Here is a 15,870-nt window from a genome sequence, read left to right as displayed (position 1 = left end):
TGGGAGAAGAAATTAACACCTACAAACTGCCACTGACAACAGATCAATTTGACAAAAATAAAGATTGAGTTTGAATTATTTTAAAAGGTGCATCTGATTGCCTGAAAATACGACACCTCCTAAGTTTTGATTGGTGGCCAAAGTTCATTCAGGGTTCACCTGGTCCTTCCACAGTAGAATCCTCAATAGGGTTTGTCAGATCTTGCAGTGAGGTATCAAATTGGCGTAAACACCTCATTTTCCCAGCAATGTCCTTCAACCAAGTGTGTTTATTCACATTGTCACTTCGGTTGTCAGCATCCCATTTTTCACACTTCTGGATCTGCCGATAACTACTTTTTTGTTCCTGAGTTTAAAATATCTTTTAATAGGGTACAAAAACAACTCCGACAAAAATTACACACTGACCAAATCATCTTTCAAGTACAAAGACAAGTATTCGTGAAAATTGAAAAAATAGCAAGTGTGGGATGACAGGGTAATCATGACATGATGAAGTGAAACATAATGAGCTGGTAATTAGTAAGAGATGAACAGGAATAACCCAATCAAAGGTTAGAACGTACAGCCGCCCTCCGAAGCCAGGTCTGTGTGGGTCACGTACTCCCATACACAAACCCGAGAAGCTACTGCAGCCAAGGAAACATTCCTCACAACCTAGAAATCCTTTTTCTTAGTAGGCCACTAGAAATTGTAAGATTTCATCCATAATTTTCAGGGAGGTTTGGTTTGTTTGTTGTTTAACAACGCACTCAGCAATATTCCAGCTATATGACGGCGAATGTAAATAATCGAGTCTGGACCAGACAATCCAGTGATTAATATCATGAGCATCGATCCACGCATTTGGGATCGATGACATGCATCAACCAAGTCAGCGAGCCTGACCACCCGATCCCGTTAATCGCCATTTACGACAAGCATAGTCACCTTTTACGGCAAGTATGGGTTGCTGAAGACCTATTCTATTCTGGAATCTTTAAGGGTTTTTCAGGGAGGAGGCATATTTTTCTAACTATCTTAAACTGTTCCAGGTATCTGCGTAAACTGATGTGATTCAAACAAAGGATGAATGTTTTGTAGGACATGAACATCGTATACTTTATCAAACAAAGCAAGATTGGAACACAAATTTTCTGTAAGTACTTGGCAACAACCAAATGTGGGAAGCTTAGAGTTTCATAGTGATTCTAATAATTATTTTATTACGCCTTAGATATCTATTGCTTTAATTTATATTTCACTTACAGTACATCGTGTTCTTAGGGTCTTTTTTATCAATAATTCAGGTTTAGGCTACACATACAAAATAATGTTTCTTAGCAATTCCAGATTGTAAAAATGGCAAGAGGAGCAGGGTTTTTTCGCCACGTTTTGGACAATGTTTTGTTTTCTGACAAAGAACAAAAGAAGACAAACTGAAGACTAATATCTGAAATTCAGAAAATTAGGAATGGCTGAATTTGGAACCAGAAAATTTAAATTATTTAGCGGCTTGGTTTAAAATGAAGACACAGCAATGAGAAACATTTCTTTGTGTGGCCTGACTAGACATTTAAACACTGTAGCACTGAGTTATGGAAGGACAAAAATGGATAGTTGACATCTTGGAATCTTAATAGAACAGGCGTTTTTCTACACCATGACAAAAAGGTCAGTGCAGATGATTTTCTCTAAGTCTTTTTTTTTCCCATTATTTATCCGTAAATGAAAGATGACCATGAATTTGGAAAATACTTTATTCCGACTGGTCCATCAGAGGTTTCATGTCAACCTTTTGTGTAAGTCGACAGATACTGTTTGCACACAACTGTTGTGTTATAATGAAACATGGATCTAAAGCACAACTCTGGAACTCATGCCATTAACACCTTCATTAAACAAACTTCCCTTGTTATTTAACATGTGTAATATACACACAATAGACAGCATATCATTATTGTGTACAGGGTAATGTATATAAATTATTGTTTCTAAACCTGGCCAATTTCCAAACACAGACACTGAATATTGATATCTTCCAACAGAAAGCATGTTAAATGTCAAAAAGAAAGGCATAGAAGTGAAAACATTTTAGAAAAATACAGAAAACGCTACAACAGGCTTCCTGTAACCATGGTAACACAAAAAGCACCTGCCATGAATTAGTAAATACATGTATCAGCCAAAGAAAAGGAAGAACTAAAAAAATAAACCATATTGTATTAAACAGAATTTTGAGCTTGGATGAACTGCACAAACTGAAACCAAGGTATAACAATTTCTAAAATCAAATTATTTACACTGATGGGGGTCTTTGTTGTGTTGATATCCTTAGCTGAGGGGCATCTGTTTAATGTCTGTGATATCTTTTAGTTCAGGGAGTTCAATGGAGTGTTTAACAGAGCGTTACGTTAGACAAGGAGTTTCGGCCAAACATGGCTATTCCTTTCTGACAGGTTCAATGTTAGACCAACAGTGTCAGCCTGATCTAGCTATTCCTGTTTGAACTAATACTTTGTTAGACCAGGAGTGTCAGACTGATCTAGCTATTCCTGTTTGACAGAAGGCAATGTTAGACCAACAGTGTCAGCCTGATCTAGCTATTCCTGTTTGACAGAAGGCAATGTTAGACCAACAGTGTCAGACTGATCTAGCTATTCCTGTTTGACAGGAGGCAATGTTATACCAACACTGTCGGACTGATCTAGCTATTCCTGTTTGACAGGAGGCAATGTAAGACCAACACTGTCAGACCGATCTAGCTATTCCTGTTTGACCGAATACTTTGTTAGACCAGGAGTGTCAGCCTGATCTAGCTATTCCTGTTTGATAGAAGGCAATGTTAGACCAACACTGTCAGACTGATCTAGCTATTCCTGTTTGACAGAAGGCAATGTTAGACCAACAGTGTCAGACTGATCTAGCTATTCCTGTTTGACAGAAGGCAATGTTAGACCAACAGTGTCAGACTGATCTAGCTATTCCTGTTTGACAGAAGACTATATTAGACCAACAGTGTCAGCCTGATCTAGCTATTCCTGTTTGACAGAAGGCTGTGTTAGACCAGGAGTGTCAGACTGATCTAGCTATTCCTGTTTGACAGAAGGCAATGTTAGACCAACACTGTCAGCCTGATCTAGCTATTCCTGTTTGACAGAAGGCAATGTTAGACCAACAGTGTCAGACTGATCTAGCTATTCCTGTTTGACAGAAGGCAATGTTAGACCAACACTGTCAGACTGATCTAGCTATTCCTGTTTGACAGAAGACTATATTAGACCAACACTGTCAGACTGATCCAGCTATTCCTGTTTGACAGAAGGCAATGTTAGACCAGGAGTGTCAAACTGACCTACCTATTCCTGTTTGACAGAGGGTTACATTAGACCAACACTGTCAGCCTGATCTAGCTATTGCTGTTTGACGGAAGGCAATGTTAGACCAACAGTGTCAGACTGATCTAGCTATTCCTGTTTGACAGAAGGTTGTGTAAGACAAGGAGTGTACTGTGTACAGTTAACGAAGATGTTGTCTTACCTCGCCATACATGTCCAGCCGATTCACTTTGATTCCCGACACAGCCAGCTGACTTATTGTAAATGTCACCTGAAAAATACACTTGAGTGAGTTAGGGGTTCATGAGTCGTCAACTGGCTATATATGCATTAGTCAGAAAATTTCCACACATTAGTCTATGTAGCCAATTTTCTTAAAAATAAAGGGGGGTGGGGTGTGTGGATGGGTGACAAGTATTGCATATCAATACGTGGGAAAGGCTTATGGTGACACAAGTACTGCATATCAATATGTGGGGAAGGCTTATGGTGACAAGTATTGCATATCAATATGTGGGAAAGGCTTATGTTGACTCAAGTATTGCATATCAATACGTGGGGAAGGCTTATGGTGACAAGTATTGCATATCAATATGTGGGGAAGGCTTATGGTGACTCAAGTATTGCATATCAATATGTGGGAAAGGCTTATGGTGACTCAAGTACTGCATATCAATATGTGGGGAAGGCTTATGGTGACAAGTATTGCATATCAATATGTGGGGAAGGCTTATGGTGACAAGTATTGCATATCAATATGTGGGAAAGGCTTATGGTGACTCAAGTATTGCATATCAATACGTGGGGAAGGCTTATGGTGACAAGTATTGCATATCAATATGTGGGGAAGGCTTATGGTGACTCAAGTATTGCATATCAATATGTGGGAAAGGCTTATGGTGACTCAAGTACTGCATATCAATATGTGGGGAAGGCTTATGGTGACAAGTATTGCATATCAATATGTGGGGAAGGCTTATGGTGACAAGTATTGCATATCAATATGTGGGAAAGGCTTATGGTGACAAGTATTGCATATCAATATGTGGGGAAGGCTTATGGTGACAAGTATTGCATATCAATACGTGGGGAAGGCCAATTGTGAGTCGAGTATTGCACATCAATATTTTGATACTGGTTTACTGAGAAACCCTGGTGACACATGCTGTCCCCGAGTCTCACAGGAAGCAGGAAGCATGGGGCTGGAACAACTGTCTTACCGTACACACAGGGTTGGACTCAGGGATAGCAGCACCCGTTTGTAGACTAATCTGAAAACACAAGCTGAATGTTCACACCACTGAAGCATCCACTGCAACACACTGAGAAAACAACCAACCCAAACAAAAGTCTTTCAATGATTCCCTTGGCTCCAGAAGAGCAAAAATCTCTCTCACAGAGAAGAATCTGAGTTATATTCACACTTTCAGCATTATTTCAGCCCTAAGACACCAAGAATGGACACGATGTGTCTTAACAATTTTGGGGATCAACCCTGGTTTTCGGTGTGACGAGCCAATGCTCGAACTACGAGGCCACACCACAGTCAACCAAGTCACCAAGTCTGACCAGCCAATCTGTCAACTCTTACATAGGTTGCTGTGATACGACTCCAATCCTGAATGGAAACTCAAGATCAAGCATACTCTTTGTATCAAGTAAAACATGTTATAACACAGAATGTGATGACCCTAGAACCAATGTATGTTTCAGTGAACTTTGTTTGTTTGTTGTTTAACGCCACACTCAGCAATATTCCAGCTATATAAAGGCGGTCTGTAAAAAATCGAGTATGGCCCAGACAATCCAGTGATTGACATAATGAGCATCGATCCACTCAATTGGGATACAATGACATGCATCAACCAAGTCAGCAAGCCTGACCATCCGATTCTGTTAGTCACCTTTTACGGCAAGCATGGGTTGCTGAAGACTTATTGTAACTGAGATCTTCACGGGTTGTTTCAGTTAAGACTGTAGAAAAGTATCCTTGCTTACATTGCCTTTGATATTTGGCAATTTAGATGCATCGATCTTGCCGACATCCCACGTCATGAGTTTGGTGACAGGGTCAAACGTGTACTTCCCCTGACTGGTGGAGAGCGTGACGTTCAGGACGGACTTTGGGAATGGCACCTCCAGTGTCACATTCTCTATCTGCAACACACAATTACAGCTGACTTAAATAACTCAGTCTTTGATCCATAACTATGTTAAAAATACATTTACATCACTGAAATGGGATAACAAAAGAAATATAAAACATTTGAACATGTTACTGTCTCTGTAGGGTGGTGTTACAATGTTTTAATTCCTAAATAGCAATGGCACCTGGGCCCACTTGCACAAAGCGATCTTAGCGCTACGACTATTGTAAGCCTATGTTAAAGTATGGGAGTTAAGATCATCTTAGTGCTAAGATCGCTTTGTGCAAGTGGCACAAGTTCACTTTATCCCATGGCAGAAAATACAGAAATGTTCTTATTTGTTATTATTTTTCATATAATGCCTATTTAGGAGCAAAGAAACCATATCTCTTTATAAATGTTAAAGAGATATGTACACCACTGTTTCTTCAGGTTGGAGACTGACTGATGATTTACCTATTGCGGTACATGTACATGTCTTGTCAATCCTACATGTAACTGGTACATTTTACAACAAATTTGTATGTAGCCAGCAGATATTGCTCCTTATAAAAGTTACTGGCCTTTCTCCAAACTGGCCTACAACTAAATGGTGGAGGCCCCGAAGTGGCCGAATCTGAGGTCATATAGCCACCTAGTTGGGCTTGGTAATTTTAGAACTCCTCACCCTCAAATCTTGGCTTCCATTTGCCTCATTTCGTGATGATTTATGAGCAAATAATGATGTTGTTGTACACAACATTACAAAATGCTGGCCATTCTACCGAGATGTCATTCTTTGAATTAACCATACACATGACCCCATCCCACCTAACTATTTTCTCATCAAAATTACATGATTCACAAGCAGTGTCCAATTAAAACAAGTATTTGTCACAGAGTGACGAAATATCCCCCGCCTGTACACCATAGTACCAAATATGAAGACAATCCAGCGATTAGTTCTTGAGATATTGTGGCAACACCGTTTTCCAACTCCAAAAACAGATTTGCCTGCTGTGACCTTGAAAATGGGGTCAAGGTCACCAAATCTGACAGGTGTATGCGGTGTCTGTATATACACTATAGTTACAAATATGAAGACAATCCAGCGATTAGTTCTTGAGATATCGCGGCAACACCGTTTTCTAACTCCAAAAGCAGATTTGCCTGCTGTGACCTTGACAATGGGGTCAAGGTCACCAAAACCGACTGGTGTCTGCGGAGTCTGTATATACACCATAGTTCCAAATATGAAGACAATCCAGTGTACAGTTCTTGAGATATCGCGGCAACACCGTTTTCCAACTCCAAAAGCAGATTTGCCTGCTGTGACCTTTAAAATGGGATGAAGGTCACCAAAACCAACTGGTGTCTGCGGAGTCTGTATATACACCATAGTTCCAAATATGAAGACAATCCAGTGTTTAGTTCTTGAGATATCGCGGCAACACCGTTTTCCAACTCTAAAAGCAGATTTGTCTGCTGTGACCTTGAAAATGGGATCAAGGTCACCAAAACCGACTGGTGTCTGCGGAGTCTGTATATACACCATAGTTCCAAATATGAAGACAATCCAGTGTTTAGTTCTTGAGATATCGCGGCAACACCGTTTTCCAACTCTAAAAGCAGATTTGTCTGCTGTGACCTTGAAAATGGGATCAAGGTCACCAAAACCGACTGGTGTCTGCGGAGTCTGTATATACACCATAGTTCCAAATATGAAGACAATCCAGTGTTTAGTTCTTGAGATATCGCGGCAACACCGTTTTCCAACTCCAAAAGCAGATATGCCTGCTGTGACCTTGAAAATGGGGTCAAGGTCACCAAAACCGACTGGTGTCTGCGGAGTCTGTATATACACCATAGTTCCAAATATGAAGACAATCCAGTGTTTAGTTCTTGAGATATTGCGGCAACAAACAGGTGGGACGTACGGACGGTCGTGAATACTATATCCCCCGCCTTGCGCTTTCGCGCGGCGGGGGATAAAAATTAAACATATACACAGAAGGGGTGAAATTTTGTAGAATTTTCCTATTCGGAATATTCTATAAGTAATACGTTACCACTGTTATACCGAGGCTGTTGTCTCCCACAACTGCTGCTATAGCGAAATCTACCACAGAGATCTCAATTACCTCATGCAGCACGTGCGTAGCCACCCAGCTGCCATGTGACACCCTTCACTCTTGTCTCCTGCGAGAGCAAGTGCTAGGGGGACGGACGGGCGGGCAGCAGCCCAGTGGTAACGTATTACTTATAGAATATTCCGAATAGAAAATTCTACAAATTACATTAAGTAATACGTTACCACTGTTATACCGAGGCTGACTACCACAGTAGGCGGTGGGGAGCACCTACAACCCGAATCCTGACTGCTAGCGTTCCTTCCGACCAGCGGAAGTAAACACCAAGGCGGAAGCACTCGATGCGCATGCACCTAGCTAGGCGTTACCCTATAGGAATACCAAAGCACTGTCAAGCGCATACCGTAAGGCTCAATCGTCATTGCCAAAACGATTGGTGACTCCAAACGGCCCCACTGGATAGGTATTTCATCGCCGCAGCGGATGAGAACACTGTATCCGCGTGAGCTTAATCTTAGATCAGGTTAAACAGTCGAAAAGAGGGAAATTAATTTCATTCAGACCGTATATCCCAGAGCAAGCCTACTTAAAGTATGCATTAGGCGCGTGACCTAATTCCAGTATTTGTAAGCATGCATCACAAGGTTGGGATACACGACAGACAATTAAAGACATAATTGTCAAAATACAAATAAGGACAAAGCACACAAAAAGCCGCCCTCACCTGTGGTGTGAGTGCGCTGGTTTGCGGGACCCCAACTCCTGTACCCACGGCAGTGGGAACAATGGAGTAGACCCAGATTGACCACCGTGCAAGGTCAGACGCCTGAGGAGTTCGGAATTGCGCTGGGCACACCCCTTAGGTGCCCGCTTGCGCCGCGATCCGCGGGCCAAGACGGTGCACACTCTCCACGACGGCATCAGCGACCTGTTTGAGGTAATGATTGGCAAAAACCGAGTCAGAACGCCAGTAACAACCTCGTAATATTCTGCGAACAGAGATATTCGAGTGTAGGGCAAATGTTGCCGCTAGCGCCCTGATCTCGTGCGGGTTTGACCCCGCTACCGGTAACCCCCGAGACCGGTACGCCAGATTGATGACAGAACGAAGCCACAACGCAATCGAGTTGCGAGTTATGTCAACCGTGCGATTAGGGTTACACGATATGAACAGACGGTCACGCCCTTGTCTACGTTCATTCGAAGCCTTAAGATAATACTTAAGGGCCCTAACCGGACACAGCGCTCTGTCCTCAGTATCAGCAGGATGTAAGATTTCTTTGAGTGATCTTACAGTGAATTCTCTCTCCGTTTGCCCGACTCTCTGATTCTTGGCGACGAAGCCCATGAGCAGGCCCAGGCGGACCGCTCCTTCGTCACCCCTATCGAATCGCACCTTGGCGACATCGAGTGCATGAATTTCGGATACACGTGCCGCCGTGGCAAAGGAGAGGAGAAATGCTGTTTTCCAAGTCACATGCCAGAACAAAGCACTATGCAAGGGTTCATACGGAGCTTCCGTAAGTGATTGCAACACCAAGGAAAGATCCAAGTGATGTGAAGACCTAGTTCGTCTATGCACCACAGCCCCGAGCTCACCTCCCCCTTTAGATGGGCGCCCCAGCCCACTAGAGAGGCGTCTGTATACAGGGTCAACGTGGCCCAGTAGGGCCGCATAGAGACTCCTGATAAGACAATGTAAGGGACCGTCCACCACTCCAGATGCGGTCGGAGCCGATCCGGGAGGGCGACGGTCGCACTGTTCACCTCCGTTGCTAACAACTGGATTAAAAACCGATGCAGCGGGCGGAGTTGGAGACGACCCCGTGCGGTGCAGTCCTGGGCTGATACAAGTAGCCCTAACAGCTGTTCCCAAAAGTGAACAGTCTGTTGCACCGCTAAGACTTTGGCAATCATCGCCTGAATTTTGTGCCACCGGTCTGGGGGGACAAAGAGGGGATGGGACACCGTGTTGAACCGACCTCCGATGAACAGCAAGTTCTGAGAAGGGGTTAACTCGCTCTTGGGGAGATTGATAATCCACCCAAATTGCTCCAAGAGCCGACGTGCGAAAACGAGATGGCGTGACAGGGTGTCCGTCATTCGATTTGCTACTAGCGAGTCGTCCAGGTACGCGAAGTACCGGACACCCCTCCTGTGGAGGAACCCCACTATGGGGGTGGTTAACCGGGGGGAACAGCCAGGGAGCGGACGTGTGAATCATTCTGAGTTCGGCACTGTCCTACTTGGGAACGAGAAATATCCTGGAGTAAAACCCCGGTGTTATGTCTGGTAGAGCTAACTCCCGTACTGCCCCTTCTCCACCAACCTGCCGATGGCATCGGCGAGGATGGGAAGATCGGTTTCCGAATCGAAACCTGCCAACGGGGCAACGGTGAGCGGCGGATTTGCTTTGAGATCAAGCCGATAGCCGTACCGAATCGTGTTGATCACCCACGGGTCGTCGAACACTTGTTCCCAATTCTCCCAGTAAGTCTGGAGTCTGGCTCCCACTGGGGAAGGAGAGGGGGCCCTGACAGGTTGCGGCAGGCGCAACTGTCCAGGGCCAAGTGACTCGGGTTCGCCTAAGGGCCAACCGAAGTTGGCGCTGTCGGCATACGAACCCCTCCAATGAGAGTCACCTGGAGGGGCCCTTGCCGTCCGTCGACGACTTGGGCTTCCCCCAGTTCCCCGTCTTCCCGCGAAAGGGCAGCTGATTGCCCATACCGGAGCCCTCAGGGCGGGGCTACTTCCCAGAGGAAGAAGAACCCGACCCCTTAGACCTACCGGCCGCAGCAGCCTGGGGCGCGCTCCGGTTAGGAGCGGCACCCAGGCGCCTATGCAGGGACCCAACAAGAGCAAGTGTGTGCCGAGAGTCCTCGGCAACGTACTCCAGGGAAGCATTTAAACTGAGCAGGCAGTTGTAAATGCGCTGGTCACGGTCCGTGGGAGAACCTTCGACCAGACGGGCCGCTGCAGCCAAGTAAGTGTCTCCGTGAGACATGGAGTGCCGAGCGAGGGCGTCCAGCTGGTGCAAGGAAGGAAGGCTTGAAACCGCGCAGCAAGGTGGATGCGGGGAAAGCCGTGTCGGAAGACTCATCGTATACCTCGGAGGAACCCACAGTCGTGGATTCCCCGCGGTACTGGCCGGGGCATGTCCTCAAAGAGGTCATAAACCATGGCCACGCGGTCCTAAACCCATAGCGGGAGCAACGGTTCGGGGGAAGGACCGGTGACCACGGGAGCCGCCGCCGTACCGGTGGACCCCGCGGCCACCGAAGTGGCCGGGGACGGAACAGCCAGCGGCCTATCCTGAGATAAGGCCGCCAGCTTGGAGTCCACAAGTTATGCAAGTAATGCAGCGACGGAATCCCCGGACAGCACACGGGCCGCCAAGAGATCCGCCGCTTTACCGGTGGACCCCGCGTCCGACCCCGCGGCCACCGAAGAGGCCGGGGACGGAACAGCCAGCGGCCTATCTTGCGATAAGGCCGCCAGCTTGGAGACCACAAGTTTCGACAACAATGCGGCGACGGAATCCCCAGACAGCCCGAGGGCCGCAAGGGGATCCGCCGCAGCCGAGGAGGTGGTACCCGCACGGGGACCCCAACCGGACGAACCGGCCACCACAGGGGTGGAGACGGACTGTACGTACAGCCGGTACCGCTCAAACTCCGCAGGCCCCAGACCTCGCACAGGATGCACCGGGTGTCCCCGCAAGGAACCCTGCACCGCGGGCAACGATCGTGGGGATCCCGGGACGACAAAAACTTTCTGCACACCCCACAACTCCGAGGAGCAGGGGTAGAGGGGGTGGATACTGGGGACATATCCATGTCAGACATTGATTGTTTGCTATAAACAAAGAACAAAACATGGTTACAACGCACGCACCACAATGATTCACAAACGAACATTTTCACAAGAAAATAAACGAGCAATGTGAACATATAACATACAGATATAACTTTTATTAAAGAAATAAGTGATGTTAACCCCCAAAACATACAAGAACAGGGGAAACGTAAAACACAACGTGCATACGCGAAACCCCGCAAGTATATAGAAAAAAGGGCGGGAAAAATTTTTCGTTTGGCGGGAAAATTATAACCAAGCGTAGCTACCGCAACGCCCCATAAAAGCACAGTTTATTAGAGAATAAACTATAATAAATATCACCAAATCTTCAAGGAACGCTTCAGCAGGAGAAACACGTCTTGCTAAGCAGACGAAGAGTGAAGGGTGTCACATGGCAGCTGGGTGGCTACGCACGTGCTGCATGAGGTAATTGAGATCTCTGTGGTAGATTTCGCTATAGCAGCAGTTGTGGGAGACAACAGCCTCGGTATAACAGTGGTAACGTATTACTTAATGTAATTTGACCAGCCAGACGTGCCATCTACTTTACATTTCACCAAGCCCTTTGTAATTTTACCAGGCCACGGGCCAACGGGCCAGCAGTGAAATCAACCCTTGAAGAAAACACTGGTACATATATATGTATGGTACATATAATGCGATGTGATGATACAAGGGATGACGGCAAATGCTTCCTTCACAGTTGACATTGGTCAGCAGAGAGGAAAAAAAATGACAATGTTCTGACAATCATTTATCGAACTTCATACATACCGTATTTGACGTAATAAGCGCAAAGGGCGCCCTCAAAATTAGATATAGGGGGCTCTTATTAGAATATTATTTTGGTGAAAACAACAGAGTTGAAAGATAAATTTTGTGGTTCATGCTGACAGCCTGAAAAGTTTATGTACGAAAGATATGTTTTTCAGAATTTAATTGCCATTAATTAAGGGTGCATATAACACACGAGTGCGTATTATAGGCGCATAAATAAGTCTTGTGTACATTGATCAATCGGAAGGGGTGCTAATTGGGATTGTTCATTGGCAAATATATTAGCAAATATCGCCATGGGCGCTTATCAGAGAGGGGCGCTTATTACGTCGAATACGGTAATCATTATCAACATTAAACAGGCTGAAAACCACTGCCTATTTTGCTCACTGTTTTTCCCAAGGTCTGTTTCGGTCCAATGGTGACATCAAACCTGCCTGAGTTTCCGTCTCGGAACGATATATTGTGTCGGAGATAAATTGGAATGGCAACAATACTGAAAATAGAATAAAACATTCATTACTACCTCAAATAACCTAATTAACAGTTCTGTTTACAGTGTATCGGTGTGTATAAGGTGACCCCACGTATAAGACGACCCCCCCTGTACACGCTTTCAAAATCAACCCAAAATCCTATACTCCGTGTATAAGGCGACCTGGAATGAAGCACATCACAAGTAAGTAAGGATAAGAAATTTATGGATGAACAACTTCTTTATTACAATTAAGAGCGACGTTTCGGTGTAGGTTCTAACACCGTTATCACTTAGTACTCCAACTTCTAAATGCCTATCAAACAAGTCACATCACAAGTGCACACACAAACCTTATATAAGCAATAAAAATATGTTTATCTTGCGTTGTTTTTTCTACGATGATTGGTCGCGCGTGTAACTCCAGCACATGTTGCCATTTTGTGTTTACACGGTACGACACCAAATTGGTGCCCGTAAAATAATCATGGCTGTTACACCAAACACTAATGAGTAGTGAAAAAGTGTGTGTCTGCGTGTGTGTGTGGCTGCTTGTACTAGTCTGGACTGATGCTGATCTTTTGTGCTCGGCCACTGAGATACCATGCCGCAGTTTAACATGAATACCCCACTCAGACACAGTATACTGACTCCGAGCCGACTAGCCCTTGTTTTAACCCCTTAATGCCGAGCGCCAGACAGGGTAACAACAAGTACCACCATTTAACGTCTTTTGGTATGACGCGTCCGGGGATCGAACCCCGGACCTTCCTCTCTTCGGGGGGACGCTCTACCACCAGACCACAGAGGCCGTGCAACAGGAAGCACTCACTTCTGGGTTCCTATGTGGTACGACATCAGCCGGAAGTGGCCATCAGGCGGCACAAATGACAAGATTCTCTCACTCTGAAATGAAAGCATAAAACTTGGTGAAAAAACTTGAGTGGGGGCTCACCATCCCAATATAAGTCTTGTTTCTTTATTGTTAAACGCCACACTCAGCTATATTCCAGCTAATAGATGGTGGTCTGTAAATAATAATAACCAGTGATTGATATCATGACCAACGTGCCACACCTTCAGGGTATGATGACACGAAAGATGATTCACCGAGCCTGAGCATCAAGCCCAAGGTCACGTTGTACGACCAGCATAGTTACTGGGGACCCATCCTAACCAGAGATCTCCACCAGTTGGGGACCCATCCTAACCAGAGATCTCCACCAGTTGGGGACCCATCCTAACCAGAGATCTCCACCGGTTGAGGACCCATCCTAACCAGAGATCTCCACCAGTTGGGGACCCATCCTAACCAGAGATCTCCACCGGTTGAGGACCCATCCTAACCAGAGATCTCCATCGGTTGGGGACCCATCCTAACCAGAGATCTCCACCGGTTGAGGACCCATCCTAACCAGAGAACTCCACCGGTTGGGGACCCATCCTAACCAGAGATCTCTACCAGTTGCCTGGTTTTGTTTGTTTGTTTTTTAACGTCGCACTCACCAATATTCAAGCTATATGACGGTGGTCTGTTAATAATTGAGCTTGGACCACACAATCCAATGATTGACATCATGAGCATCTTTCTATGCAATTAGGATACAAGGACATGCATCATTCAAGTCAGCTAGCCTGACCACCTGATCCAATAAGTTGCATCTTACGACAAGCGTAGTCACTTATTACGGCAACCATGGGTTGCTGAAGACCTATTCTAACCTAAATCTTCGCGGGTCATCATGTAAAGATCTGTGACGGATAACCCTCACCTCCCATCTCTTGAATCGGACACATGGATGGAAGCTGACATCATCCAGGAGACGAGGGTTGATGAAGGACAAGGTGAGATCCGGCATCCCACTCAGTTTGATCAAACAGTCAATCTGGTGGGAAAAGAAAAACATGATCAAACCCAACAGATAGCAGACTGGAAATGAGTGATCAAACTATCAATGGACTGTAATGACAAGTTAAACATCGACAGTCTGGACACTCTTCACTTACTTTAGGCCAAAGGATTCATCTAGGATTCAAAACTAAGTGCCCTTGGAATGGCATATAAATTTGGAAAATATTTCTTTGTTCAAAATTGGGATTTTTCAAGATTTTAACCTATTAATTTCAGAGCTATTTTAACATTGATCCAATGCAATATTGTGACAATAAGCATTTCACTTTATCGGTCCTGTTATCAGTGAAAGACAAGTCACCTTGACCAAGCCATCACATTGGTCATAACTATATCATGAATTGATTGTCTTCATTCCCACTGGGATTTCTACGGACATCTTGTGCTGACTTGAGACAGAATATCAGCCCCTGAGCAGCCATCACTTTCAAATATGAGGAAAAGTGAGCTCATTTCAAATTTATATCACTTAGACCACAAAAAATGAAGTAGTAGATATTCATCCAAACCCATTCTCAAGTACCTAAAGATGAAGAAAATAACTTTGTGTGACCCGTTCTTTGAACTGTCATGGCCATAAATTCGCCAAATTCTGTCAGCTTAAAACTGAGTGAGTGAGTTAAAATTTAACATTGCATCAGATTATTACAGCCATATACCGACGCGAACAAGTTGAATTATATACGCAATTGAGATATGAATACAAAATTATACTTCATAACAAATTGTCAGTTTAAAGACTCAGATTATGCATACATATCCCTGTATCTCCGCGATGACGGTCGAGCCGGACTTGTCAATGATGGCATCAATTTCCTCGATCACATCGAAGTAGGCCTCGTTGTTCGTGTACTTGACCCCAGTCCGGCGCCAGGGAATGTTGGACAGCTGACCAGTGGGCAGAGTGGCACTCACGCTGCAGGCAGAGCGGATCAGAAATACTAGGCCTGTATGACTGTATACCTCAATACGCTTTTCAAATGATATCTATTGCAATATTTTTTCTGTGTTCGTGTATATTGGCAAAACATTTTTTTGTTCTTATTTGTATTGTATTTATCAACTTTATTCATTTAGTAGTGTAGGCCATAGGCCAATGATACCATGGTAATTTCAGATAGTCGGAGACTCAGGGTACCAGTTGTTTCTGATACACATTGCTCTATATATGTACATCGATAGGTTTTAGATTTGTATTTGTTAGTGGACGACATTAAGGTCTTCAGCAACCCATGCATGGCGTAAAATGCGACTATGCTTGTCGTAAAAGGCGACTAACGGGATCGGGTCATCAGGCTCACTGACTTGGTTGATA

General features: G+C 44.7%; 1 protein-coding gene across 5 annotated transcripts in view; it reads right to left on the bottom strand.

The window, feature by feature from the left end:
- LOC124152780 (AP-3 complex subunit mu-2-like) overlaps positions 1–15,870 on the bottom strand; it is a 33,587-nt gene that overhangs the window by 10,340 nt on the left and 7,377 nt on the right. For all 5 annotated transcript variants that reach the window (XR_007219335.1, XR_006863554.2, XM_046525837.2 and 2 more), the window contains exons 6-12: positions 15,312–15,471; positions 14,416–14,529; positions 13,476–13,549; positions 12,559–12,664; positions 5,316–5,474; positions 4,538–4,588; positions 3,520–3,588 (exon numbers count right to left, since the gene is read on the bottom strand). Coding sequence is in view for 3 of the 5 variants with exons in the window: in XM_046525837.2 (XP_046381793.1) it covers positions 3,520–3,588; positions 4,538–4,588; positions 5,316–5,474; positions 12,559–12,664; positions 13,476–13,549; positions 14,416–14,529; positions 15,312–15,471 (733 nt within the window). In the remaining 2 variants the exon portion in view is untranslated. The remainder of the gene's footprint in view (positions 1–3,519; positions 3,589–4,537; positions 4,589–5,315; positions 5,475–12,558; positions 12,665–13,475; positions 13,550–14,415; positions 14,530–15,311; positions 15,472–15,870) is intronic.

Source organism: Haliotis rufescens, unplaced genomic scaffold (assembly GCF_023055435.1).
Source record: "Haliotis rufescens isolate VD_foot unplaced genomic scaffold, xgHalRufe1.0.p SCAF_8, whole genome shotgun sequence".
Taxonomy (NCBI): Eukaryota; Metazoa; Mollusca; class Gastropoda; order Lepetellida; family Haliotidae; genus Haliotis; species Haliotis rufescens.
This window is presented reverse-complemented; position numbering and strand designations above follow the sequence as displayed.